At 42.8% G+C, this 26,760-nt stretch overlaps 1 protein-coding gene across 2 annotated transcripts in view; it reads left to right on the top strand.

Annotated features, from left to right (window-relative positions):
• Positions 1-11,975, top strand: part of MSRB3 (methionine sulfoxide reductase B3) — a 165,175-nt gene extending 153,200 nt beyond the window's left edge. For both annotated transcript variants that reach the window (XM_053921208.2, XM_024576410.4), the window contains exons 6-7: positions 568-665; positions 8,823-11,975. In XM_053921208.2, the coding sequence (XP_053777183.1) occupies positions 568-665; positions 8,823-8,990 (266 nt within the window). In that variant the 3' untranslated portion in view covers positions 8,991-11,975. The remainder of the gene's footprint in view (positions 1-567; positions 666-8,822) is intronic.
• The last annotated feature ends 14,785 nt before the right edge of the window (positions 11,976-26,760 follow it).

Here is a 26,760-nt window from a genome sequence, read left to right as displayed (position 1 = left end):
AAATTGGAACAAGATGCTATTTGAGAGAAGGTGCTATCCAGAAGTGCCTGAAGAACACTGTTTAACCATTTTCTCCCATGAAGTGAGCAAGCCTCTTGCCCATAACATAGATAGAAGCAATGCTTTCCAGATACCACCATCCTGAGAAATTAAACTAAGATGGAAGCACCAGAATAGTCATTTTTTAGTATTTTAGGGGCGTGGCATAATTGGAAAGTTAAAAACCCGATCAATTGGATTGTATTTTGGAAAACAGCAGGGAGCTTTGTAAGTCCAGGGATGTTCTAGAAAACTACCAAATGGTCTGAGAATGTCTCACAAAACAGAAAATCCCAATGTAACTATAATCTGGATGTGAGGAAAATGTTATTCTTAAAAATAGTTGCACTCTTGCAAAATATATTCGCTTTCACCTTTTGACATTTTTTTCAGGTTGAAAAAGGTAAGCATGATTCATATACTAAAGATGTCTGTCCTTTGCTTAGTATTTCCTTAAAATTGCATTCTAACCCAAGACTTTGTATCTCTCCTCTCTCTGTTTTGGTTCTTGTGCCTTCTCTGCCCTAGGGTGGCCTTCCTTCCATGATGTGATCAGTTCAGACGCTATCACATTTACAGATGACTTTTCCTACGGGATGCACAGGGTGGAGACAAGCTGCTCTCAGGTCAGTTAACCCCACCTGAAAACCCAGGGCTCATTCTGCACTGCAAACACTCCCAATTCTCCTGGTTTTGCTAAATACAGCAACTAAAGCCTAGTGAGCGACTGATCACAAAAGGGGAAGACAACCACAATGAACTCTCTATGAAGTCTTCATGGTATCTCAGTCTTCAAGTGTTTAGCAAGCCCAGTTACAGGTCAGTCAGTCATTGGCTCAACATGAGACAAAATCATTGGGAGGAAAATCATTGCCACTTTACTCGGTACAGTGGGGAATGAGCTATTCTGAGAGCATGTGAAGATTTCATCCTGTGGCCTTAGGTAATCTGATGTTTATTTAGGTCCTCCTCCTCTCCCTGAGGTTCTGTGCACTCATTGTTCAGTCATCATACCTCTAGTGGTAATGATCCAAACACAGTGAATAGAGACCCCAGAAACAGCTTTCCCTGGGTGGGTGTGAGGCGGGAGGGTGGAGAATGGCAGTAGGAATAGGAAGTTCAATGGTAGGTAATATGAGCACAGAGTGAGAATATGGGATAATTTCTTCTCTACTTCTCCAAGAATATAGACCTATCCTCATTTCCAAGGATGTTCTAGTTAGTTCCTTTACTCTGCTCTCACCAGATTTACTCTGCTGGCTCTAAGACAGAAAATGAGCATGTGTTGAGGAGGAGACAGAAATAGTTAATCTGTCATCCCAGTTAAGAAACCTGAATATGTGGGTATTTTGTGCTTAAACCTAGAGACATTGCCAGAACCCTCTGCACGTAGAATAAGAGCAACCACACATTCTATTCTATAGTAGGCAGTCCTGTTCTTACCTGCTGTGAGTGGAATGCAAAGTCTGATTATTGGGGCGCTGAAACTCATTGATACTACAGAGTACTTTGCTGAGGGTTGTCTGTTGCATATATCAAAGGTAAAGGGGGCACATCAGGCAGCTGTCATAGCAAAGTGATTGCCAAATGGGTCTCCCTCATCATTCTTCTACTTGCCCTTTAACCCCCTCCATCAGGCACAAGAGTTTAGGGAGTAGGTGGCTTATTTACTACCAAGTGGGGAGGGAGATGGTTTGACCCTAATCATCTGATGAATTTCTGTTTTCATTTTTTACAAAAAAATAAGGCTGGCGAGTTGACTGTCTTCAGGTGTGAGAGCGACTCTCTCCTTTGAAAAGCAGACTTCCTAAGTCTGTGATTTTTTCTAAGTCACATGTTCAGTTCACTCTTGGTTCTCAGATATGTGTCTCTGAGCAAGATAGTGGGATGTTGTGAGGCTGGGCCTCACCTCCTGAGATCCTAATTAGTTGTTTGGAAAGTCCTGAACATCAGCATTTTTAAAAGATCCTCTGGTTTCTCTCATTTTACAGTTGAGGAAACTGAGGCACAAGGAGCACAATTGCACTCGTGTAATTTTACATAGATTTCAGTGGCAGAATGGAGATGGAATTTGGGCGTTTGGCTCCAGAGCTTTCTGTGGTGCTTGGACAGACGGAGAGAGAGATGGACCATAAAGAGTCACGTTGAAAGAAGAAAAGAAATCCTATTATTCCCCAGCAGTACTTTAATTCAATTCAGTTTGGAATCTAATTGAATTTTAATTGATATTTTGATAATGGCCACAAAAACAAATTACGACTATCTATCTACCCAGGACATACATTTGACAAAATAGTAACTTGGTTGGAGGGTACCTAGTGATTTATAACTCAGGAACCTACATAATACTTAAGGAAGCCTATTTTGAAGCTGATAGTTTTCCCCCCTCCCTTCCTTCCTTCCCTTCCTTCCCTTCCTTCCTTTCCTTCCTTCAGGCTGCCTTAAGGGCTGTTGTATGACTGCTACTCTCCTTTTTCACTTAGAGCCCACTTTCAAATGTTGAGTCTTGTGAAAACCAAATAAAAAAGACACAGAAAAAAGTGAGGTATAAGATAGCTTTCATGAAGGCCCTACTCTATGATGGCTTTGTGACTGGTTCTTAAAATTCACAGTTGGCATAAACTTCTCCTTTCTCTCTGTCAGTCACAGAGATAACATCAGTATAGGAAAGGAAATGCCATGGAGGTGACCAAAGAGAAATGAAACCCACAAACTGTGCCAAAATTAGACAGAATTCATGAAAGGATATCAAGCTAACCCAGGCAGAGCTCTCAGCCCTTGGTTAAAGGTCTGGTGGTTGTTACTGTATTATTTGGGTGAAGAGTAACATTTGGGTGAAGAACTAACACTGACCAGTTCTTTCAGCTTCTTTTTCCGCCACCTTTACTTCTCATATTTAAAAAGTATTCAACCCTTTCTTAAACACAAGTCTTAAGTTTAAAGAGAAGAGGGAGGAAATTTCTTCCCTAAGGCACATGTAAAAATACATGCTTTGTGAGGTAAGCTCCACGTAGAAAATAATTGGTTTCAACCCCCAAAATGATAACGTTTGCTGGATTCTTCCGCATGTGAACGGACCAGGGGATGTCTGTCCCCCAAGGGCATTAGCAGCTCCCTGAACTAAGCGTGCTGAGTATCTTTCATATTAATTATCTTTGTCTTCTAATGTGTTTCACACACATGTTTATTTTCCTTTTGTTTTATGATTTTCTTTAGTTTTCTCTGTTCTATTTTTTCATTTGTCCTTTTTATCTTAACTTTAAAAACTGCTTTAATGGTTTCCATACTAGAGTAACCACTTGTATGTTACTTCCTAGTTTCTTATTCTTTCATTATCAGTTTATCTTCTTTTGCCTTCCAGTCTTTCAGTTTCCTTAGACTCTTCCCCTACTCTCAGGTTCTCCCATCTTTTTGTTTTGTTTTGTTTCCTTTTTGATACGACAGGGTGTGGGAAACTCTGATTTGCTTCTGCTCTTTCTAGATTTCTTGTCGTATTTTGAATTCACAAGTCTTGCTCTTTCTCTGGACTGGATTGCATCAATATATTATATTCTGAAGAATCCGTTAGGTGCTTTTAGCATCTTGTAGACATTCTTGATTGGACCTGTTACATGAAGTACTACTTTCCTTGTAGTAAAGGTGCAGTACCTAAATATGCAGACCCTCTTGCTGCCGTAATGGACTGAGCTTCCATGCAGGACACCAGTAGACTCAACCTGCTCGGTTGGCAATGTGGCGATATTTTTTTCATCTATTGGTCCCTAATGCTTTCTGTAGTACTTAGAATTCTTATTCTTTTTTTTTTTCCATTGTGATATGGATTACACCATCAGACCACACAATGAATTAGGCCTCATACTTGGGTAGGAATTGCAAACATGTTGGGAGCCCTAACCTACTGCCTCTTTACACCACAGTGTAGTTTCCCCATGTGTCTAGTGACGTCTTAAGTAATAATATTTTAGTAAGCTTTTATTGAGAAAGTTAAGCTTGACTCAGTACTGTCACAACTTTTCAGAGGAATATTGCAGTAAGGTCTTTCTGTAAGAACTGCTGTGTAAGGAACGCAGCACACAGCCTGATCTTTAAGTTAATGGCACAGAAAACAAGCAAGAGGGGTGGAGACTCGTCACAGACTTCCTTAGGGTGCCTGCTGGTGGAGGAAGTAGGTGACTCTGTTACATTCTGATTTTCGTTATAACCATATTTGTCTTCTCTTACTATGCTGTCTCCTGAATTGAGGAATTATATTCTAGTTATCTCTTCCAAGGAGGATCTTTATCTTAAATTTGCCCACTTTTGGTGGGCACACTTACCTTTCCACTGGCTATAGCAATTTCCTAACAATTTTCTGTTACAAAGAATTTTCCTTCTTTTTATTTAGTTAACATTTTCAGTCAGTGATAAAAGACATTGCTTCTATTCCAGTTCCACTGACCACTGTGAATAATTGTTTGGCGGCATCTCCCTAATCCTCCAATCCCAGCCTGTTAATGCTTTGTCAGGAGTTTAAATTCAGTGCAAAGAGGTAAGATTTGCATGGTTTAAGCTGTAGTTCAGAGAAGTAAGTCCCTGCTGGAACTACTTCTTTCTTCAGATCAAAATTCTACATCTGAAGCAAATGGGAGACCAATAAATCATAACTTTTTGCAGTAATCTTTAAGGAAACCATCGGATCCCAGAGTTTACCCAAGTTGGAATCCATTTATGATGGCTGCTGTTACTGCTTGGATCTATGGTAGAGCCCCTTAGGTTTGTTTTAGATCATTATTAAGTTGTTCTAATTCAGCCAAATCAACAGAAAGGTAAATATCCACCAATACAAAGTATTTTTCAAAAGTTAAGCAGTTTTTGGTAAAACCCCAACCCTTATTAATCTTTTGCAGATGACAACTCGTATATTGCTGATGATTAAAGATGCCCATGTGTTACCATAGGCTTTCAGACTCACAGCCCATCTCTCTTTTTCTTGATCTTTCAGTAAAATCATAATGCTAAACTGGTGACTTTATAATCATTTCCTTGGCAAAAGATTAATATCATAAGCACAGAGGAAAAGAGCCCTACTTATACACAAGTGTCTTCAATAACAGTGGGAGAAAACAGGATACTACTCGCGAAGTAAATTGCTTTTCTTCTTAAAACGCTTTTCTCCTTCCCATCCTGCCCCACGTGCCCAAGTGTAAAAGCCCCGCTTTGAAACTACTTCATCTTGTAGATCAAACACTTAAGAGAAAATGACAATAATAAAGCCCCAAACATCCTGGGAAGAGCTGGGAGAAAACCCTCCAGGACAGTTGGAAATACATCAGTGTAGAAGTATGTAACTATGTTGAATGCACTATTTGTGTTTCTTATGCACACAAGTGAGAATTGCAGTCAGACTTGAAAGAATTATGCTAAGTTTGATGCTCAGTCACTTTTGGGGGGGTCCTTTCCCTCGGTTCCCCGTAGGTTCTTTAGTTGCCAACTTTTGTAAGTTGGGAGGCTTAGGTAATAAAGGATTCTTGTGGGGATTAAAAAATTTTCGTTTGAACAATTATCTCTTGCTTTTTCAGAATAAGAGCTAGAATAGTCATAGTTTGTATTTTACCTATGAAATACAGAAATACATAATCCTCTTAAAACAACTTTCAAAATTCACACCAAAGATTCTACCCTGAAATAAATCATTAACAGCAGGTTTCTGAGATTTCTCTGTTGGGCAACTAGTTTGTTTCAGTTACAACCAGGTGTGCCGAGAGACCCCGACACGTTGCCAGTTGGCTGGGGCTGGGGAGGCAGAGCTCGCAGGCGGCTACAGAAACAACGCATCACTGACAACTTCCATTCATCATCCCAGCGTTCGGCCAGGGGTAGAAGCTGGAAAGAATGGGCTCCATGTGCGTTCTCAGGGAGGAGCCTTCAGGGCTTGTGCACTTTTAAAAGAAACCCAGTAACAGTCTTCCATGTGAGACTAGATGTATGTACCTGGGAGGACGAAGACAGGGTGCTGTGTGGTTAGGCTTCCCTCTTACAAATGGCCTCTCAGCTTTGCAGGCACAGGGAGTGGACAGGTGTGTGGTGGCACAGATGTAAATGAGCTCCTTGCTAAGCTTTGAAAGGTCACTTCTTCCTCTGGTATCTCTGGGCCAGGAGTGACTCTTCCAGAGCACCTCATGGCAAGCGTGACAATGCTTTCATTCTCGTTTTTACACCTTTTCTGAGGATTTCCCTAACCCCTCCCCAACCCTCTAGAGTTGTTTGCCAATGATTTTTGTGGCCTTTTTCTGACTAATTTCTCTTTCTAGCCCCCCTCCCTTTGTCTTCTGCCCAGATTAGACACATCTAGAGTCTGTGTTTTCCTTTCTGTTTAACCAAAAGACTAGTTCCAGATTTAGCAAATGAAACTGCAGACCAGTAGCCAACTCAGTTCAACGGGTTAAATTATTCTAATTTGGAAGTTTTACAAATGATTTGGGAAATGAAGACCCTACAAATACTTCTAAATGGCTTCACGTATATCCTGACGGTGCTTTATTTTGGGAGTCAGGTAAATAGAACTGTTTTCTAAATACGCCCAAGAGATGATTAATAAAGGCAATATCATTTACTTTGCCCAGATAGCTGTATTCAGTCATTGAGGAAAAAAAAAAAAAAAAAAGCTATCAGAGGCTTTTATGTGAAAACTCCACCTCTCAGATGCCAAGGGATCAAAGTGTGGGAGCTGCACGTGAGATCAGTGACGCGCACACACTGGTCACTGAGAGCCCGGTTCCTGTTGGGCTGCACGCTGACTGTTTTGGCAGGCAGAACTAGGTGTTTTCCTAGTTGTCCGTTGGGTAAGCATATGTATTTTTTACTGGTGCATCTTAGCTGCTGATGCCTGAAAATTTGGCCTCAATTGTTTATAGAAAGGAAAAGCAATCTGAGCTGTCAGCCTTGATATTACCTAAACCTGCATAGAACGTGGTAAAATAATGCAAGATTTGTTTTTTAGGCCTGTTTCATATTTTCCAGGCAATAGATCAAATCAGTTCAGGGTTCATTTTTAGTTCTTTAATAAGCTGACACAGTATGTTGGCAGTAAAATAAGAATGCACTTTTAACATGGAAGTGCCATATAGTCAAACTTGCTATTTGTGCTATTTATTAATATAACTAGAGCGCCCTCGAGAATTGAGTATAGCACTTTCAGTGGGGAAACTGAGATTCTAGGTCTTTTCATTGTAATGCGCGCCGTTCCTCACTTGTCTCTTACCGTCTCCATTTGGTATCTTAGCCCTATTCACTTGTGAATTCCTGCTTTCTTTTCTCCTGCAATTTATGTGTTTTACACACCAAGCAAGCAGTGAAAAGAATTAATGAATCACCCACATGCCTCTTCTCACACGTTCTTCCCTAAATCTTGACTCCTCCCTACGTTTGAAACGCCCTCCCCTAGAGACTCCTCCCTCACTACGTTTGGGTTCTCATACCAAAGTCGTGCCAGGAAAGCCACCCCTGATCACCACACCTAAAATGTCAGCCCTGAACCCTGACACTTCACGTCACTTTTTTTCTGTGTAGCACTTATTTCCACTACCATACTTTACAGTTCTTTTATGTCCTTGTGTACAAATGATCTGTTTCTGCCACTAGAATGTAAGCTCCATGGGGCCAGGGATTGTCCTGTTTCTCCAGAGTCTGGGACAGTGCCTGGCATGTAGCAGGCATTCCATAAACATTTATTAAAAGAATGAATGGAAGTCATTTGCTCCAGGCTTTTGTTTCTTTGCTACATGATGAATGATGTATTTTCACAGTCTATTTGAATGCGGTGCACTAACGTCTCCATATCCGTCACCCCCCCCCCCCCCGCCCCCGCCCCCTGTCCCCACTGAGGAAGGGTGGGAGGTAGGTAAGTGTGACCTATGCGCTCGTCTCCTGGAGCCTTACCCACCATCCCAGCGGTTAGTGCAGGGCTTTATTCAGTGAGCCAGCCTTTTTGGAGAGATTTTCTCTGGGCCACATTTCTCTTAAACACCATCAAAACCAACCTTCCCTCCTGCCTGTCTGGATTCCATGGCTTTTCTCCTTCCCCAGCTTTTTTGGATGGTCAGTAGCATGGATTTGAGCTAAACAGCTTATTCCTTCTTCACCTGGTAACATAGTTCCTGCCAGTAAGGAAGCCAGCGCGGCACTCCACCTATTGGAAGGCAGAAAAAAAAGACTGCGTGGCCTAGCGACGCCTCCATGCGCCACACTTGCAGTCCTGGTGACCGTGACGAATCCGTGGAGCCTTGCCATTGCTTCGCTGGGTTCCAGGAACATCCAGGGCTGCTCTGATGTTAAGTTTTACTGCCCATGAAAGCAAACATCACCTCCGTCATGGCCAGTTAAACAGTATCTTTTACAGGGGACCTCTGCATATCTGAAACCCACCCATCCAAAGCCAAAAGTAATGCCGGGGGAGAGATTTTATGCTGCCATGTTTCTTACAAGAGGAGATCAAGGGTCAACTCAATTCATAAAATTACTGCAGTCATTTTTCAGCTGGCTGAGAGGCTTCACAGATCAAAAAATACGGTGGCTTCTAAATGATTTCTGATATGCACAATTCTAGTGTTTTTTCTTCTCAGCATGTGGTGCAAAGCCTGCCAGAAACCATCTTTGCAGCTATTGACAGGCAGATTAGAAATCATCCACGATGGTTTCCATCATTTCTCTACAGGCTGGTCATCCATTTAAACCGCTTAATGGGAGTTCCTCTGAAAGCCTGCTTTGTACACGCTTTTCGCTTACATTTTGCTCTTCTCTTTCAGTGTGGAGCTCACCTTGGGCACATTTTTGATGACGGACCCCGTCCAACTGGCAAAAGATACTGCATAAACTCAGCTTCCTTGTCCTTCACACCTGCAGACAGCAGCAGCGGTGCGACCGGGGGTGGTGGGGAGGGCAGCCCAGCCCAGGCGGACAACACAGAGCTGTAGGGTCCTGGGGAGCGTCGGAAACAAGTGTACTTAATGCACAGCTTACTAACAGCATTCAAAAGTGTCTATCTTAGATATATTTTTTCAAAAGAATATAAGGGCAGTTTTGTGCTATTGATATATTTCTTCTTTTGCTTAAACAGAGGCTCTGGCCACTGATGTATTTTGCTATTGACTAGATCCGGAACTGTTTATACCTTTAGTGAGTGGAGGTAGCTTTGTAAATCTTCTCCATAAGCCAGTTAAGTACCATTTGGCATTATTTTCTTCACATACATAGCTTCTTTTGAGATTTCCCCCCACCTTGGTTAAGAGGCTGAAGGTGCTTGGTCTTCAAGCGTGAAAATCGAGATCTCCTACACAGTGTTAAACACCAGAGTTCAGAAGTGCAGGGCACTGAGACCTACGAGACACCTGGCCTTGAGGCATCTGTACAGATAAGGATGGAGTGATGTCTTCTGAGACTTCTTAGCTTTGTGGACAGTTTGAGCTAAGGTCGTTTATTCTCACTAAAAGGGTGTGAAGGTCTAAAGTCTTTCCTTATGTTAAATTGTTGCCAGATCTGAGGGGGCGCACTGAGTATTGGGGCAGAGGAGTAAACATTACCTCACGGTTAGGCCTTTATTTTATTTTCCATTGAACACATTGGAATGTAAGACAACTGTAAAATGTGGAGCTCTGTTTTGTCCAAAGTTCACAAAGAACACCTGCCATTGCCTTTTATAAGTCTGTCCCTCCACACCTAATACCAGCTGCATCTGGAAGGGCATTTTGGTGAATTCCACTGTGTAAACTAAAATATTGGGAACAACGCACTTCATCAAGGCAGCAGCAATAAGAGAGCAGAGAAGACCAAAGAGGAAGTCCCGGGTGCTGACACAGCCAGTGTTACGCCGAATGGCTGACAAGGCACTGCAAGTAACAAACAGAACCCTAGGGGAGGGACTTTGTGCACAAGTTCAGGAGGACCCTGGAGAGATAATGGGGGTTAAAATACCAATAGCCAGGAGCTCGCGTCCCGCCCTTGACACTAATCTGTTGTGCGGCAAGAGACACGCCATTTAGCCTCTTCATGCCTATTCTTCATGTCTAAATGGGGACTTAGGTTATTTGTAAAATAATTGACACTCTCAGGGCAAAATTACAATATTATATTGCTATACAGTTAAGATCAGTGTTGTAAAATTAAACTGATCTGGTTTTAATTGCCTCAAAGGCCAAACCCAGGCATTTGAAATGGAAAGAAGCAGAGAGGAGGTTCAGTTCGCTGATTGGTATGGAAACAGTTGGGCTAAGAGCCAGAAATTTTTCTTTGTAGCAGTATGGCTGGCTTACTCAGAGAGGCTCTGCTCGGTTGTGTAGCGTGTAGTCCGGCGGGATGTCCATCACTGTGCACAGGAAGGCTCCATGGGTCTGAGCCGCGGGATACAGGTTGATACCGCTGCAGCCAGATGTGACGGTGCAGTGTACGGATGGTATGTTTCGTGTCTGTAACCCTGAATGCTAACCCTGAAATGCAGTTTTTGAAAAATATTATTTTTGTAAATCTTTGAGAACTCATGAAAATTGACATCCTTCCCTAGACGTACCATAGCAAAAATAAGAGAGACACTTGACAATACTGTAGAAATGAGAAAATGAGAGGTTGTGACAAATCAAAATGTCAGTGTGGTCACGTCCACATTCTTGTATGTGTCTGCAGCTTCCTGGCGAGGCCCTGACATCCCAGTGACTCTTCCTTGTCATGTTTGCTACAAGTTTGCAATTCCAGATAAGTTATGCTCGTCTTCCCTGGGCTCCCAGGTGTTTCCCCTCGGGCCCTGGGGTCACTCGGGAATTTGCAGGTTTCACTCCCCGGTACAAATGAGATTTAAAATTTAAGATCACTGAAGCCTCAGCATCCAGACATTCCTAGAAGCCATTCCCAACCTCACAGAGGGAGCTCCAACATTTCCCAGTGACCCAGCGATCCCATGTGGAATGGGCCAGTGTGAAGTCTGTCCCTGGGGGCACAACACAGCCCTTCTCTCGTCCCTCCAGTCACGTGTGGCGGCCTGCCCCGGGCTGGGTTGGACACGAGCCACGGTGTTGGGATAGACAAAGAAGATAAATTAGGGGCTTCTTTCCTCTCCCCAGAGACTCTGGGTTTTCTTTGTTCCTACATTTTTATTGTAGGGCTTAACATTTCCCTCAAAAAAACTCTTTTTCTAATCCTTAGTCTATGTTTCATGGAAGGCCAGATTTTATTCTACCAGGTTTTCCAGCATCAACTTTAAGAAAAATGTAACATCCATAGAAAAAAAAAAGTGGTGTGTATGCATGTGGTTTAATTCCAGATTGCTTTTGAGTTTAAGTGGTATTAAATTTCAGTATATTTCTGTCTTATGTTAAGGAAATATATTACTAAAATGTCAGTGGGCAATAATGTCAGCTGTTGAGCACTAGATTTATTTTTGCAGGATATGGAGTGCAATGAACTGAGTCAATATGGCGAGGTGTATGTGATCTGTGGGAGTTATGCCATTTAGCGTAGGAAATGCGCGGGACTTTCCCTCTCTGCTCTCCAGCCCTTCGCATGCTGCTAGGAGATGCAGGTTTCTGCCGCGTGTACGAAGTATGTCCAGACAGCCATGCAGGATGGATCTGAAGAAAGCAGCGGTATCTATTGTGCTAGAGAACGTTTCTCCGTGTTTAAACTTTTCACTTCTTAGATGCATTTAAGTTCTTAATGCAAATGATGCAATAATTTAAAATCCTCTCCATGTTAACTGAATTGAATGTCTTGCTTTAAATATAGAATATGACGAAAGGGATTGCCATTTGTTCAGAAGGTCAGATATTATTTTTGCTTTAGATAGCTTTGTAATAATATTTCTTCAAACAATTCAAAACTTTTGAAAATGATGTGGAATTTTCATTATAAACCCCTTTCCTATGTTTATTGTATACAGGAAATAAGCAATAAAATTTCTTTATAAAAATGTTTTCTTGTCTGATTCCTAAAGACTCGTCATTGTAAGGCACAGAGACATGGGCCGTCTGTGGGCGTTTGCAGCAGGCTGCTCTGCTTCCTTCCTCACCCGGCTGGCAAGCCTGGAGTTGGTATCGAGGGCCTGTTTCCTGATGGGGCCTTTGCACGCTGGGGCCCTGACAGCGGGGTCGGTCCTACTGTCCATACCCCAGGCCCCAGGAAGGGGCCCCGGGGATTCAAAAGGTTGGAGAATTATGCAACCTTCCACTCACCTCAGCGGAAACTTAGCAGCGTGTGTATGTTCTTGTGTTTCATGTACGGACCTTGCGGCGTTCCATCATGACTGTGCGGGATAAAATGCAGGAATGACACCATGCTGATGCCTAGATTTCTGTTGAAGCATTTGACAGGAAACTTATACTCTTGTCAAGAATTGGTCTCTAAGGAAATACATTAGGAGTTCCCCCATTGCTCACAGATGTGTTTACCTTTAAAATAATTTCTTCAGAAGAGTTTCTGTCTACAGTCATGTACCACATACTGATATTTAGGTCAACAATGGACCGCATATATGACGATGGTCCCACAGTGTTGTGACGGAGCTGAAAAATTCCTATCGCCTGGTGACTACATCACATCAGGCGTTACTCATGTGTTTATGGCGATGCGGTGGACAGGGTTTATGGAACCTACAGCGGTGTGCAGTAATGTCCCGGGCCTCCACATTCGCTCCCCACTCACTCACTCACCAGAGCAACTTCCAGTCCTGTGAGCCCCATTCATGGTAAGTGGCCTAAGCAAGATACCATATTTTTTACCGGACTTTTTCTATATTTAGATGTGTTTAGATACACAAGTGCCATTGTGTGAAACTTGCCTACAGCATTCAGCACAGTAAGATGCTGTGCAGGCCCGGAGCCTGGGGGCAATGGCTCTACGAAATGGCCTCGGGGTGCAGCAGGCTGTACGCCTGGGTTTGCGTTAGCGCACTCTGATGTCAGCACAACTACAAAATCGCCTAGTGACACATTTCTCAGAAAGGGTCCCCATTGTTAAGTGAGGCATGACTGTAGTAGTATTTGTTCAATATTTTTAGTTTAATTTTTTTGGTTCATTTTGTTGGTTTATTTTGAGAAGTGAGGTGAGGAAGACTTTTGTTTTCTCAGCCAATTCTTTAAATCATATTCCTGGGATCCTAAAGTTCAGAGGTCAGCGTTTTCACACAGCATGCCTTAGAACAGTGCTCCCCATGTGTGGTCCTCAGACTGCAGCATCAGCTGCTACGAATCCAGGTTTCGGACGCCCTTGCAGACTTACAGCCTCTGAAGTTCTGGGGTGTGGCCTTCACAGTTTGTGTTTTGGCAAGCCCCCCACGTGACTCTGGTTCCGGTTTGAGAACCACTGCCTTGGAATGCCTAGTGACAGAAATTCTAATATTCATTTTAAAAAGCATTTCTATCTCACCCACCGGCCCCTTACACCCTGCCAAATGGTTTGATTTGTCATCACTGGTGGTCTTTCTACAGAGATGGGTCCAACAGTTTTCCCAAAGCTTCATGTCTTTCAGCTATTCTTGCCCTTCGCCGCCCGTTTGTCTTGTTCTGGAGAACTAGCCGAACCTCATCAGCACCACCTTCAGTCCTGTTTGTACTTCTGGGTGGACCTTAGGCTGCCAGGGGTGCTCAGCAGCCTCTCTGGAACTTCAGGATGTCCCATCAGGGTCCACCTCAGCAATTCCAAAAACTAGAGAACTGATCTGAAGTGTAATCCTGTATGTGCAGACAGCGTGAGCCATGTACACGGAGCGGGAGCTGTTACAACCATAAAGCTCTGTGGGAGCCTTCGAGCTGCTCCAGTAAGGTTTTCAAGACCTGTACAGGGTATGAGAGCTCTGACCACAGGCCGCCTGGATTCCTGTCTTTGTTTAGGTCTCTATAATTAATTTTGACATTTCTCCTTTTGACAGATATCTTTCTCTGAAAGCATCGCTGATCCAAAGTCAAGTCTTCTGATTTCTGCGGCCCTTTGTCCCTTGATGCCAGGGAAAGACCTCTGGGCGTTCTCTCTCACATTAGAGGGAAGGTGTAGGGACTGGAACTGCTTGTGTCCAGGTTTGACAAGCAACAGGTGCAGAGCATAAGAACAAGAAGAATATAGAACAAAATTAAGAACACCGTAACAAACTTAGTCTATATCATGATTCCAAAGTAGGAGCGCAAAACAAAGTAGTGAAATAAAGAGTCATTATTGTCTTGGACAGATTGAAGCTCTTGATGACAGATTCAGCAACTGGGGAGGTTTCCCCTTTCACAGTAGATTGGGAAATGCAGACAAGGGCACTTTCCTGCTAAGAAAGACAAAGGGAATGAAAGAAAGTAGCAATAGTAAGAAAAGGTTGTACAGACCTGGTCTGGTGGTTTTGTGTTAGCTGACTTTCCGATGCTGCCTGCTTCTGTGTGCAGTTCCAGTCAGGGTCTGGTGACACCACGTTAGGTGCCATACATGAGTTCAAGCATCTGCCCCCATTTTACTCTTTAAATATGCACCACCTGTGCACCATGGGAAATCAGCATGGATCCAGAGGAGTCTCCTGCAGATCATAACAAAGGGGGGGGGTGGTTGGGGCTAGTGGTGGGGTCAGGAGGTGATTCTTCAGTGTTAAGCAGTTGTGAGGAGCTTCATCAGTGTCAAAGGGGAGAGGAGTAACTGGATTAAGGTTATCGCAACATAAAAGAGTTATGTGAGGAGCAGTTAAAAGAAAAGGACTTGGTAGGAGGTAAGGCAACTAACCGAACGATGCTGGGAGTGGTGAGAATTCAGGAGGGATTTTACTCCATGAGGTATAAAGGTGGTTAAAGGGGGCCCCGAAACAATTTCCTTATGGCCTTAACCGAAAGGGCTGTGGAAGTAATGGCTTCAGCCAGGGGGGTATCCCTGAGCCACAGGGCCCCGTTGCTGACTAAAACACCCTATGCGCCTGTGGCGGTGCCCAAGTTTTAGGGACGTTCAAGAATAGATGGGTTCATTATACTCTCCTCTGAGGCTTAACAGGGCATGTTGTCCCCATAAAATTGGGTTGGGACTGTCATTATTTAATAACACAAACAGAGATTTGGGATTCAATTTTTGGCAATAGCCCAAGAAAGCCTCATAGTTGCTGCTTAATTTCGGACCTTGGGAAATTTAGGACACCATGAAGGCTATTTGGGTCCAGGTGTAATCCTTGTTCTGATATTAGATGCCCCAGATATTGAACCTGGGTTTAGGCAAACTAATTTTTCTTTAGAGATTTTATTTCCATTAAGCCTAAAAGTTCTAAAAGGTAAAAGCCGTCTTCCTGCGAGAAGGCTTGGGAGGAAGAGCAAAGAAACAAATCATCCATGTATTGCAGCAAAACAGAGCCTTTAGAGAAAGTTATATCATCCAAGTCAGCCTTCAGGATTTGTGAGAAATAAGAGGGGCTCTCAGTAAAATCCCGAAGCATTACTGTCCAGGTGCATTGATTCCTTTCCCAAGTGAAGGCAAGAAGGCATTGGCTCGCTTCATCAACTGGAATGTACTAGTTAAACAATGCACTGTATAAATCAATCACAGTAAAGAACTTCCTTCCAGTTGGGATGGATGCTAGTAGTGAGTGAAGGTTAGGAACAACAGAGTGTCAAGGGATAACAAGGTGGTTTCTTGTTCAGAGGTCCTGGACAAACCTCCACCCTCGGCCCTTGGGTTTTCTCATAGATAAAATCGGAGGGAGTAGGGCCTTGAGTTCTGTAATCTTCTATTATGGGTTTTATACACTGAAGGACTTCTTTACTTAAGGGAGATTGATTAACTCTGGGGAAGGGTTTTGAGGGCTCTATTTGATCTTAATAGGTGCTGCACTATGAGTTTTGCCAACATCAGTTGAAGATTTTGTCATAATGAGGATGGTAGCTGATCCAACAGGGACGAAGGATCAGTGCTTCCAAATTCAGCTACAGGTCCATCAGAAAAGGAGCAAATAAAAGATGTTGAAGAGTCATTTAGTTCACCCAATTGTCTCTTTTGATAGCTACTGTCAAATTTTAAAATTATCCCCCCCTTCAGGAGAAATTTTGGCATGGTATGTCTTTAGGTAGTATCAGCCTAATAAATAAATAAGGGCAGAGGAACTAATGAACTGAGGAACTCTCTCTCAAAGGGCCTAAACAAAGAGGAATGGGAACAGACACAGAAACCTGCTGAGGTTTATTTAGAGTTCCCACTATTTGAACTGTTTTGTTATTCAGAGACAGGGGCTGCTTTACAGCCGTGGGGTTGAGCACTGAGAGTGTAGCTCTGGTGTGAATAATGACAGAGTCATTCCTGATTTGGAGAAAAGTTTCTCCGAGCCAATTAAGAGGGAAAATTGGGATTTCTGGTCAAGATGGAGGTGCAGTTAAACATGGCTCGCCTCCTCGCACAAATACAGCAAAAATTACAACTAAACTACAAAACAACTACTACTACCCAGAATTGCCAGAAAATCAAGCTGTGTGGAAGTCCAACAACCAAGGAATTAAAGGAGTCGCATTCATCCAGATGGGTAGGAGGGGTGGAGACACATGGAGATGTGGAATTGGTGGTCCCACACCCATGTGTGGTAAGTAAAAAGTGGGAGGGATACCTCAAGAGGAAGGGATCCCAGCCCCACACCAGACAACCCAGCCCAGGGTTTCAGTGCCAGTAAGATAAGTCCACATAATTTCTAGCTATACAAACTAGTGAGAACTGGAGAAGTGGAAGAAACTGTGGGATTCTCAAATGCCTCCTCTTAAAGGGCCCTCAAAGGACTTAGGATTTATGCAGACTTACCGTATTTGGGGGGCTATAAGACGCACTGGACCATAAGACACACCTAGGTTTTAGAAGAGGAAAATAGGGGAAGAAAACCCCATTCCACTGTCGTCCCCCCTCCCCCAGCAAACCAGGTAAGCTACATTCAGACTGTAAGATGCACCCCAATTTTCTTCCCAAATTTGGTGGGGGGGAGTGGGTCTTATATTCCAAAAAATATGGTACTTCCTCTTTACTAAAAATTACAGGATGTAGCATCAGGGCAGCAGCTGGAAGGGCACTCATGGCATACAGGAAGAAACTGAAGTGACTGGCATCAGGGCGGGTGCTGAGGATCAGCTTCCCAGACAAAACTCCAGATGCTAGAGAGTGGTATTGTCCTTTTTCTGAGCCATCTCCCACACAGAGCCACAGGGTAGCAACACCATATCTGAGATTCCGTCAACCTGGTTCACACAGGTTGCCCTGCCCCTGGCAATTACCTAAAGCTGTGCCCCATCCAACTTGTGGGTGCACTTTTCTACAATAGGCCACATTACTAAGGGAGTCAAAGCAGCTCTACCTGTATCTAGACATAAACACTCATTTTGCCAAAATGAGGAGACAAATATCACGGCCCAGATGAAAGAACAGAATAAAACTCCAGAAAAAGAACTAAACAAAGTAGAGATAAACAATCTATCAGATGCAGAGTTCAAAAGATTATTAGGATGCTGAAGGAACATGTTAAGTACTTCAACAACACAAAAAAGACCCAGGCAGACAATGATACCTTGGACAAGGGTTTGATCTCCAAAGTATATGAAGAACTCACATGACTCCACTCTAGGAAGACAAAAAACCCAATTAAAAAATGGGCAAAAAACTTGAACAGACACTTCTCCAAGGAGGACATACAGAAGGCCCAGAGACATATGGAAAGATGCTCAGCGTCACTAGCCATCAGAGAGATGCAAATGAAAACCACGATGAGATACCACCTCACACCAGTCAGAATGGCCATTATAAACAAATCAACAAACAAGTGTTGGAGAGGCTATGGAGAAAAGGGAACCCTAGTGCACTGTTGGTAGGAATACAGACTGGTGTAGCCACTGTGGAAAACAGTATGGAATTTCCTCAGAAAACTAAAAATGGAACTGCCTTTTGACCCAGCAATTCCACCGCTGGGATTATACCCTAAGAGCCCTGAAACACCAATCCAAAAGAACCTATGCACCCCACTGTTCGTAGCAGCACAATTTACAATAGCCAAGTGCTAGAAGCAACCTAAGTGCCCATCAGTAAATGAGTGGATCAAAAAACTATGGTACATTTACACAATGGAATTCTATGCAGCAAAGAGAAAGAAGGAGCTCCTACCTTTTTGCGACAGTGTGGATGGAACTGGAGAGCATTATGCTAAGTGAAATAAGCCAGGTGGTGAGGAACAAATACTATATGATCTCACCTTTAACTGGAACATAATCAACAAAAGAAAAAAGCAGACAAAATATAACCAGAGACACTGAAATTAAGAACAATCTAACAATAACTGGGGGTGGGGGACAGTGGGGAGAAGGGTTTTCAGGAACTACTACAAAGGACACATGGACAAAACCAAGGGGGAAGGTGGAAGCAAGGGAGGGAGGTGGGTTTGGCTGGGGTGGGGGGCAATGGTGGGGAGAAAATGCAGACAACTATAACTGAACAACAATAAAGTAATTTAAAAAAATAAAATAAAATTCAAATTAAAAAAAAAAAAAAGACCCAAGCAGAAATGAAGTTTACATCAAGTGAAATACAAATTTACAAGGAACCAACAGTGGAGTGGATGAAGCTGAGAATCAAATCAATAATTTGGAACATAAGGAAGAAAAAAAAACATTCAGTCAAAACAATAAGAAGAAAAAATAATCCAGAAAAACAAAGATAGGCTAATAGCCTCTGGGACAACTTCAAATGTACCAACATTCAAATAATAGTGGTGCCAGAAGGAGAAGAGAAAAACTAAGAAGTTGAAATCTTTTTTGAAAAAATAATGAAAAAAAACTTCCCTAATTTGGTGAAGGAAATAGACATATAAGTTCAGGAAGCACAGAGCCCCAAACAAGATGGACACAAACAGAACCACACCAAGACACGTGATAATTAAAATGTCAAAGGTTAAAGACAGAGAGAAAATCTTAAAAGCAGTAAGACATAAGCAGAGAGTTCCCTATAAAGGAGTTCCCATAAGACTGTCAGCTGTTTGTCAAAAGAAACTTTGCAGGCAAGAAGGGACTGGCAAGAAGTATTCAAAGTGATGAAAAGCAAGGACCTACAATCTAGATTACTCTATCTAGCAAAGCTATCATTTAGAATGGAAGGGCAGATAAAGTGCTTCCCAGACAAGGTAAAGCTAAAGGAGTTCATCATCATCAAGCCATTATTATATGAAATGTTAAAGGGATTTGTTTCAGAAAAAGAAGATCAACACTATGAACATTAAAATGGTGATAAATTCACAACTACCAACAATTGAATTGAAAAACCAAACTAAGCAAATAAGCAAACAGAAACAGAATCATAGATATGGAGATCACCTGTAAGGGAAGGGAAAGAAAGAGTGGGGGGAAAGGTGCAGGGATTAAGAATTACAAATTGGTAGGTACAGAATAGATAGGGGGGTATTAAGAACAGTATAGGAAGAATAGTATATGGAGTAGCCAAAGAACTTACTTGCGTGATCCATGGACATGAACTAAGGGGGGGGGTGTTGCTGGAACAAAAGGGGAAGTACCAGGTAGAGGGGGACAAAGGGGGAAAATTGGGACAACTGCAATAGCATAATCAATAAAATATATTTTTAAAAGAATTCTCCAACAAACTAAGTCCTACTCAAACTATTTCAGGCCTAAATTTAAATGGAATTTTGTCAAAGAAGTCTTCACTGATCCCCAGCCCCAGTTAAAATTATGTTTCCTTGTGTTTATCTTCTATGGCACCCTTTTCTTTTTTAGCACATTTCAGAGTTTATAATTAAATATTTATTTGTGTGTCTCCTTTCCAAAATAAAAAAAAAATAGAGAGAATTAGGAAAAGCCCCTGTACTTCCTTGGAGCCCTGTCCCTGGGGTTAGGAAGACCTTGGAAAGGTTGGTCAGAAGGCTGAGGACTCCTGCAGCGCTTCTGTGTGTGAAAATCTCTTTTCCAATATCCCGACTCTGCAATAATAGCAGAAGCGTGGAGACTTTTGGTTTTGTGTAGAGGGCTTCATTTGCCAGAGCTGAAAATTAAAAATTTTCATTTCCAGGTTGCTCATCTAGGGTACAAGCAAGCTTATTTACTGAATTAACCAAATCTAGAGGGGCCATGGTTCCCATTCCATTCTGGTTCTTTCAAATAAAAAGGAAAGGTCTCAGTTCAGCCCATTAATAAACACAGAGTTAAAGGTTACTTAAGTAGAAGCAACATCTGGAGGAATACAAGAATTTTCTTTAAAACAATCTAAAGTTGATTCCAATAGTCATGAAGAGGTTTGTCAGACTTTTGTGAGCAGATCTGAATTTTGTCCTGATCAATAGCCTTAGGAAAGGGTACTGAAATTGCTCTGTAGAGATCTCCAGTGAGTTTTCCAGCATTTTCCTCAAAATCAGAGGTTTGGGATTTTTAAAATCTCTTTTGGGATGTTCCCATTGGTCAAGCCTCACCCAATGCCACGTCTGGCCTTCACCAACTAGCATATGAACTAGTTGATATGAATTAGAAAACTCAGGCTGGTAAGTGTGAATAACTATGTTGAACTCTTCCACAAATCTGTGAGGATCCTCAGTTACCTTAGGAAATTCTTTAACTCTGGCTCATAATTTGGCTTTAGTCCAGGGAACATGTAAAACTTGGGAATCTTTAGAGGGCTTAACTTTAAAGGGAACTGAAGTTCTTTTCAGAGGGGAAGAGGAAGTTAAGGGGAGGGACTGTTAGAACCATAGAGCTTTGCTGTGACCCTAGGGTTGTTCCTGTAGGGCTTTTGTGCCTGACACAGGGTGTAAGGGCTCCTTCCACAAGTCCTCCTGACCCAGGTTTTGGTAAAGGTCTCATAAATTTTGACACCTGAACAAGTGTCACATGTCATGTAAGAATAGTCTGGCAAGAATTTATCCCATGCACTGTGTCCCAGAGGCTGGCCTTGTCCTGGACCAACCTGGAAAGGGATTGGCCAGAAGATGACTTTAGGTTCTCAGTCAGGCAGCTCTGACCCCAAACACCTCAAAGTCTGTCATGTGAATGAGGGGCATTTATGGAACCATCACAGGATAGGGCTATGGTGACCTGAGTTTTGGGAACTAGATCAGATCCTTAGGCCCAGATGAGATTTTCTCAAATATTTGGTTGGTTACGGAACCACACTAACTTGTCAGATGATGGCTGCCTGGGGTCCTCATTCTTATTTCAAGATTTTAATTCTCCTCCCTGCAGTGTCCACCACTACAACTCCCAGAAAACACACAATCACCCATACCATCCAGGCACGGCAGGAACCCGGCAGATTGTCAGGATAAACAACAGGGCGGGTTAGCTAGGAATTATTAAGTATTTACCTCAGCACTGTCCTGACAGGGTAAGGGTAGAGAAAGAACTAACTCAAAAGCAATGTGAGAGAGCGTTGTGTACCAGTCTCAGCGCTGATGATAGCCAGGCTATCTGCTGGAGACGCCGGGGGCGCTCACCTGGGGCCCGCGTGCTTCCCAGAGACACCTCCCCTTTCCAGACCAGTGTTATGACTGGAACCACTGTACTGGAACCAGTACTCTGATTGCAGTACAGCTTTCAGCAATGACCATCAGGAAACTTTGAAGAAAAAAGTTTATAACTTACGGGTCCTGGAGCATACAAGGCATGCTGGGGACACACAGAGAGGTTGTAAGGGGGGAGAGAGAGAGAGAGAGAGAGAGAGAGAGAGAGAGAGAGAGAGAGGGAGAGAATGTATACATGGGCCCAGGGTTCTGCTTTTATTGAGGTCAAGACTGGGGAAGTCCAGGGCCTCATGGACTCACCCTTTATTGATGAATTTAATCATAAGAGCAGGATTTAAAGTGTGGGAAGAGAGAAAAAGAAAGAAAAAAAGTTCCAAGTAGCCCAAATGTTCAATTATCTATATCAACCAGGATCTCTAAAACAAAGGAGCTTCCTGGTGGGGTGGGGTAGGGTGAGACCTGTCTCTTAATCTAGCTGTGCTGCTAGCAAGGTGTTTATTCAATATAGCCTTGGGCAATCAAAACTGAAATCAGACACTTGCATTACCAAAAGGAAAGCCAACTGTCAGGGCTCACACTGCAAAGGGATTGTATCTCTCAAGAGAAGGTAAGAGTTCAGGTGATGCCTAAAGCTCTATTCCGAAGGCTTCTGATCTCACCTGGGACTCCTTTTCACCTTAATGATACTGTGTGTTAACTAACCTCTCTTAAGTCAAGCACTTGATCCATTGTCTCTAATATGAGGTACACAGTCTTATCCCCATTTTACAGATGGTGGAGTTAAAGCTCAGAACAGTTAAGACAAGTGACCCAGCTAGTAGCTGGCCAAGCTCAAGTTGAAATCCAAGTTTGTTCAAAGGCTGTTCTCCCTACTCAATACTCAACTACCTCCAATCTAGACCCTAGCTACTTGGATAGTGTTTAGTTCAGTAAGAGGTTTTACACTGGGGGCAGGGGGATTGTTTACATCGTTTCTATTTATTTCAAGTTAATTGCAATTTGCTCTTGCAAAACATATTCTGCATTGTGACTGTCTATTTCAGAGAGGGCTAATTAAGCATTGTTCCCCTTAATTTTGTTTTACATTTCAATGATGGAGAGTTACATTTTTTCCCCTAGGGGTCCAACTTTAAAACTCCTAATAATTTCTAACTCCCACAGAAACAAATAAGCCACAGTCTGGATTCATATGAGAAAAAGGAAGAACAGAGGTGATACTAAGGATGCATTTGATCAAAATGCATCAACTTCTGGCACAGCGGATCCAGTTAATCTCTCCTATGTAGAAAGATGTAGAGCCCAGGGGGTGGGGATGGCACTAAATCACTGACCCTCTGTGACTGGAGACTGAAGGAGGGGGGCAGATTCGTAGGGGCTCCCACCACACCCAGAGCAAGTCTGCAGGGCATATGATGGACCTGCCCTGATGGAATAAAGAGGTTTGTTTCTGTTTGATACAATTCATGACAGATTGATAACTGCAAAGGCATTCAAACTTGGTGTTTCGCCCCCCTCCTCTTTAACACTACAGATTGTGAAGCTATTCCGGCATCTGGTGTTTGTTAGACGGCTGCGTTGCATCATCCTCGTGATTGCTGGGGAACATCTCCTAGCCTTCGAACGATTGGAGAGAAGACCATGGGGCACAAAATGGCCTCATCCGGTTTACATCTTCATTACTGCGCTTCTCACATACCTGCTTACATCTGGAAAAAATCTCCAGGTAAACCTCTTGGGCTCTTTTTCTAAAGAGTAACTGTAATTATTAGGGCTATACCCAAATTCAGCTTAGAATAGGTATGTGGCTGAACTTCAGCCAAAATCCTGTGCCTGTCTAAAAGAAATTTTCCTTTTTTTTTTTTTTTTTTAAACATCCAATTACATAGGAGGGGCCTTTTACCCACACATGGCCAGTGGGGTTCCTGGTTCTCTACATCCAAGGCTTCCATTTATGTCCTTAGGTAAAAGACAAGGAGATTTTAAGGAAGAAACTTGCAGAGCTTCTCAAATATCTGACTTTTTTTTCTCATTACTGAATCCCAGAATTCTAATGCAGGTGAAGTGAAAATTTTACCGAGTCTTTTTCTTACTAGGTACTATCACAATCTTTACCTTACCAAGTAACAGCATCAGAAACTCTTCTATTTCTACTGTTGCCTGCTTATCCCGTTGTATATGGTTCATCCATTCAGTGCACATTTATTGAGCACTTACTAGAGTGCCAAGCACCTTGCAAAACACAGGAAACCTAAAGCTGAGTGGGCTGTATGCTTGCAGTTAGTTGGAAAAGCAGACACACACACAGCGAATCACACACAATACTGAGATATTGCCTATGGTTATGCAGAAGTGCGAACAAAACATTATGAGAACTCAGTTGGGAGAGGAATGAATCGTGCAGGTAGGAAAGGAATGTTAGCAGAGAGGGTGGCAGTCAGAGAAGGCTTCATTTAGAGAGGAAAGAGAAGCCAAGTTTTGAATATGTGACATTTCACATAGAAGAAAATAAAAGAAAAAAAGACAAGAGAAATGAGAGGAAATGAAGCAGTTAGTAAGGAACCTGTGTAGGGTTGTAACTTCTTCAAATATACTTCTGGTTACTGGGATTGGTGGTAGTTTTCCAAGGTCACCTCATGATGCAATGCTTTTTCATTTGCCTCCCTTCTCATTTTTAAGACATTTATTCTTAGTAAAAATTCAAAGAGAGAGAAAGAGAAGAGAGAGAAAAAGAGAGAAGCGGGGGAGCAGAGAGAGAGAACCAAAAGGAAGAAGAGGAGGAGGAGGACCTTACAAAGAGGTTTCGACAGTCATTTCTGCCTTCTCTGTGTCCTGCACATATGAGGAGACAGCAGCCTCTGAAAAGCCTTCCACCTCGGTCCCGCTCCCTCTGCTCAGGGCTGGCCATCACAAGCTCATCTGGACCGCTGCAACAGTTGCCAAACTGGCTTCCTGTTTCCAGGCTCCCTCTCTCCCTTCCAGATGCCAAATGTAGCCGGTGATCTTTTGAAAGTATAAATCTGGTCATCTGGCTGCATCCACTCTAGGATGTGGCGCAAACACACTCTAGCAGGGCCCACAAAGGCCCTTCACAATCTGGCTACAACCTGCCGTTCCAGCCTCATCTCTCACCTCTCCTTCCTTACCCCGCCCCCAGCCACTGACAACTTCTTGCCACGTTTGCGTGGCACATACATACATTCTGCTTGAAGTGTCCTTCCTGCTTTTTCTCAGTGGTGGACTTGAGTTATCCTTCAAATCCAGGCACAGCATCTGTTTAATGAAATACATTCCCAATCTCTTTCCTGCCCTAGCACAGATGGATTCCCATGATCATTTCTCAGTGCCTTCGTTCTAGAGGCCATCCCACTGAAAACTGGTCTCCCTCAGCAGACCGGGCAGTCCCGTTGAGGACGGGCACCTTGGACAAGTCATCTTAGTAGTTCCAGTGCCTGGAACAAAGATAGAATCAGCACTCAGCCAAAGCAGATGATGAAATTCATTTCCACTCCTCTTCTCTCTCATTCTCTTTGCCTTGCCCTATCTCTTCTTATAATGCTTTACCCAGATCTGTCCTCTGGGCAATGCCCACATCCCTAAGCCTCTTTCCCCATTCATGATCCTTCTAGGAGCTTAATCAAAGATAACAACTACTTCCTCCAGCATTTATTAGAGGCTAGACTCAGTGTTAAAATTCATTATCTCATTTGATCTTTAGGGTGTGGTAGAAGTCACAGACTGTATTTTCTCTGTCGACACCTTTAGAAAAACATTTTCACCAATATTGAAAAATCAGGAGGTCACACATAATAACCCAAATTTTGAGATTCTTTTGAGTAAAGTGAAAATCTGGCAATTCTGCACAGTTACCAGATAGTGCCAAGTAGCAGCTGAACTCTTAGGGTGAGGATGACATTTCCAGGTTGCCACAAGCCTTCACGACTTTCTATTGTTAGATAGAACAAGGGTCTCAGGGTCTGGGCCATTCTTACTAAATGCTCTTCATGGTAAGTGTTACATTTAGCACAGTATTTTGCAGACAAACTGTAAACAGGATGCAGTTGACAGGAACTCAAACCAGTAAAAGTAGCCAATTGAAAAGAAGAAATCAACATGTAATTGACCACATAGTGTATATGAACAAGGGCTAAGCCTCCCTTCTGGGAGGTAGAGCTTTGGATATGATCCCCTATCTCCTTTACTTGCTGCAAGTAAATAGAACTACCTTGTGACAACCACATGTTTTTTGGGAAGAGTACTCGAAGCAGTGAACCCCATTCTGTAGCACTATGGGCTCCCATTTATCTTCCTATGTCTGCTGTTTTATTGTTTCTTATAAGAGACAAGTGTTTTTTATATCCCTGTTTCTGCCAAAATGGGAAAATAAAATATAGAGCATGGAGGCCACATGACTTTTTGTTTTAAACCTACCTATTTCCTGTAGATGTTTGGTTTATGACCCCTGCGGTAGGTAATACTTTCTTGATTTTACAAATTAGGAAACAGGCTCAGGGAGGTTAAATAGCTTCGCCATGATTCCATGTGTAGAAAATGTCAGGGCAGAGACAGGGCCATTTGATTCAAAAGCTCGTATTATTAAATGGAGGAAGCTTTTTGATCCTGCAGCTCTACCAAGTGAAAAAGAAAAGGGAACCCTGGTACACTCTTAGCGGGAATGCAGACTGGCGCAGCCACTGTGGAAAACACTATGGAGCTTCCTCAGAAAATTAAAAATGGAACTGCCTTTTGACCCAGCAGTCCCACTGCTGGGATTATACCCTAAGGACCCTGAAACACTAAATAGAGTATGTGCACCCCTGTGTTCATCGCAGTGTTATTTACAACAGTCCAGGTCTGGAAACAGTGCAATAGCCCATCAGCGGTGAGTGGATGAGAAAGCTGTGGTACGCTTACACAGTGGAGTGGTACTTGGCCACAAAAAGGACATCTTATCTATACAGGTGGATGGAGCTACAGATTATTGCGCTAAGTGAAATAAGTGAGTCAGAGAAAGACAAATACCATATGATCTCACTTGAAATCTAATGAACAAAATAAACTGACAAAAACAGGCATGGACATGGAACAGACTGACAGCTGTCAGGGGGAGGGGTTTGGGAGGCTAGATGAAAGAAGGTGAAGGGATTAAGCAAAAAACAACAAAGGGTGTGTTTGTGTGTGTATAATAGATATATATATATATATATATATATATATAACATATAGGAAGGAAAAGGGGGTGGGGGCAGGTGGAGGTGGGCAACGTGGGGGAAATG

Source organism: Desmodus rotundus, chromosome 3 (genome assembly GCF_022682495.2).
Source record: "Desmodus rotundus isolate HL8 chromosome 3, HLdesRot8A.1, whole genome shotgun sequence".
NCBI classification, from domain to species: Eukaryota; Metazoa; Chordata; class Mammalia; order Chiroptera; family Phyllostomidae; genus Desmodus; species Desmodus rotundus.
This window is presented reverse-complemented; position numbering and strand designations above follow the sequence as displayed.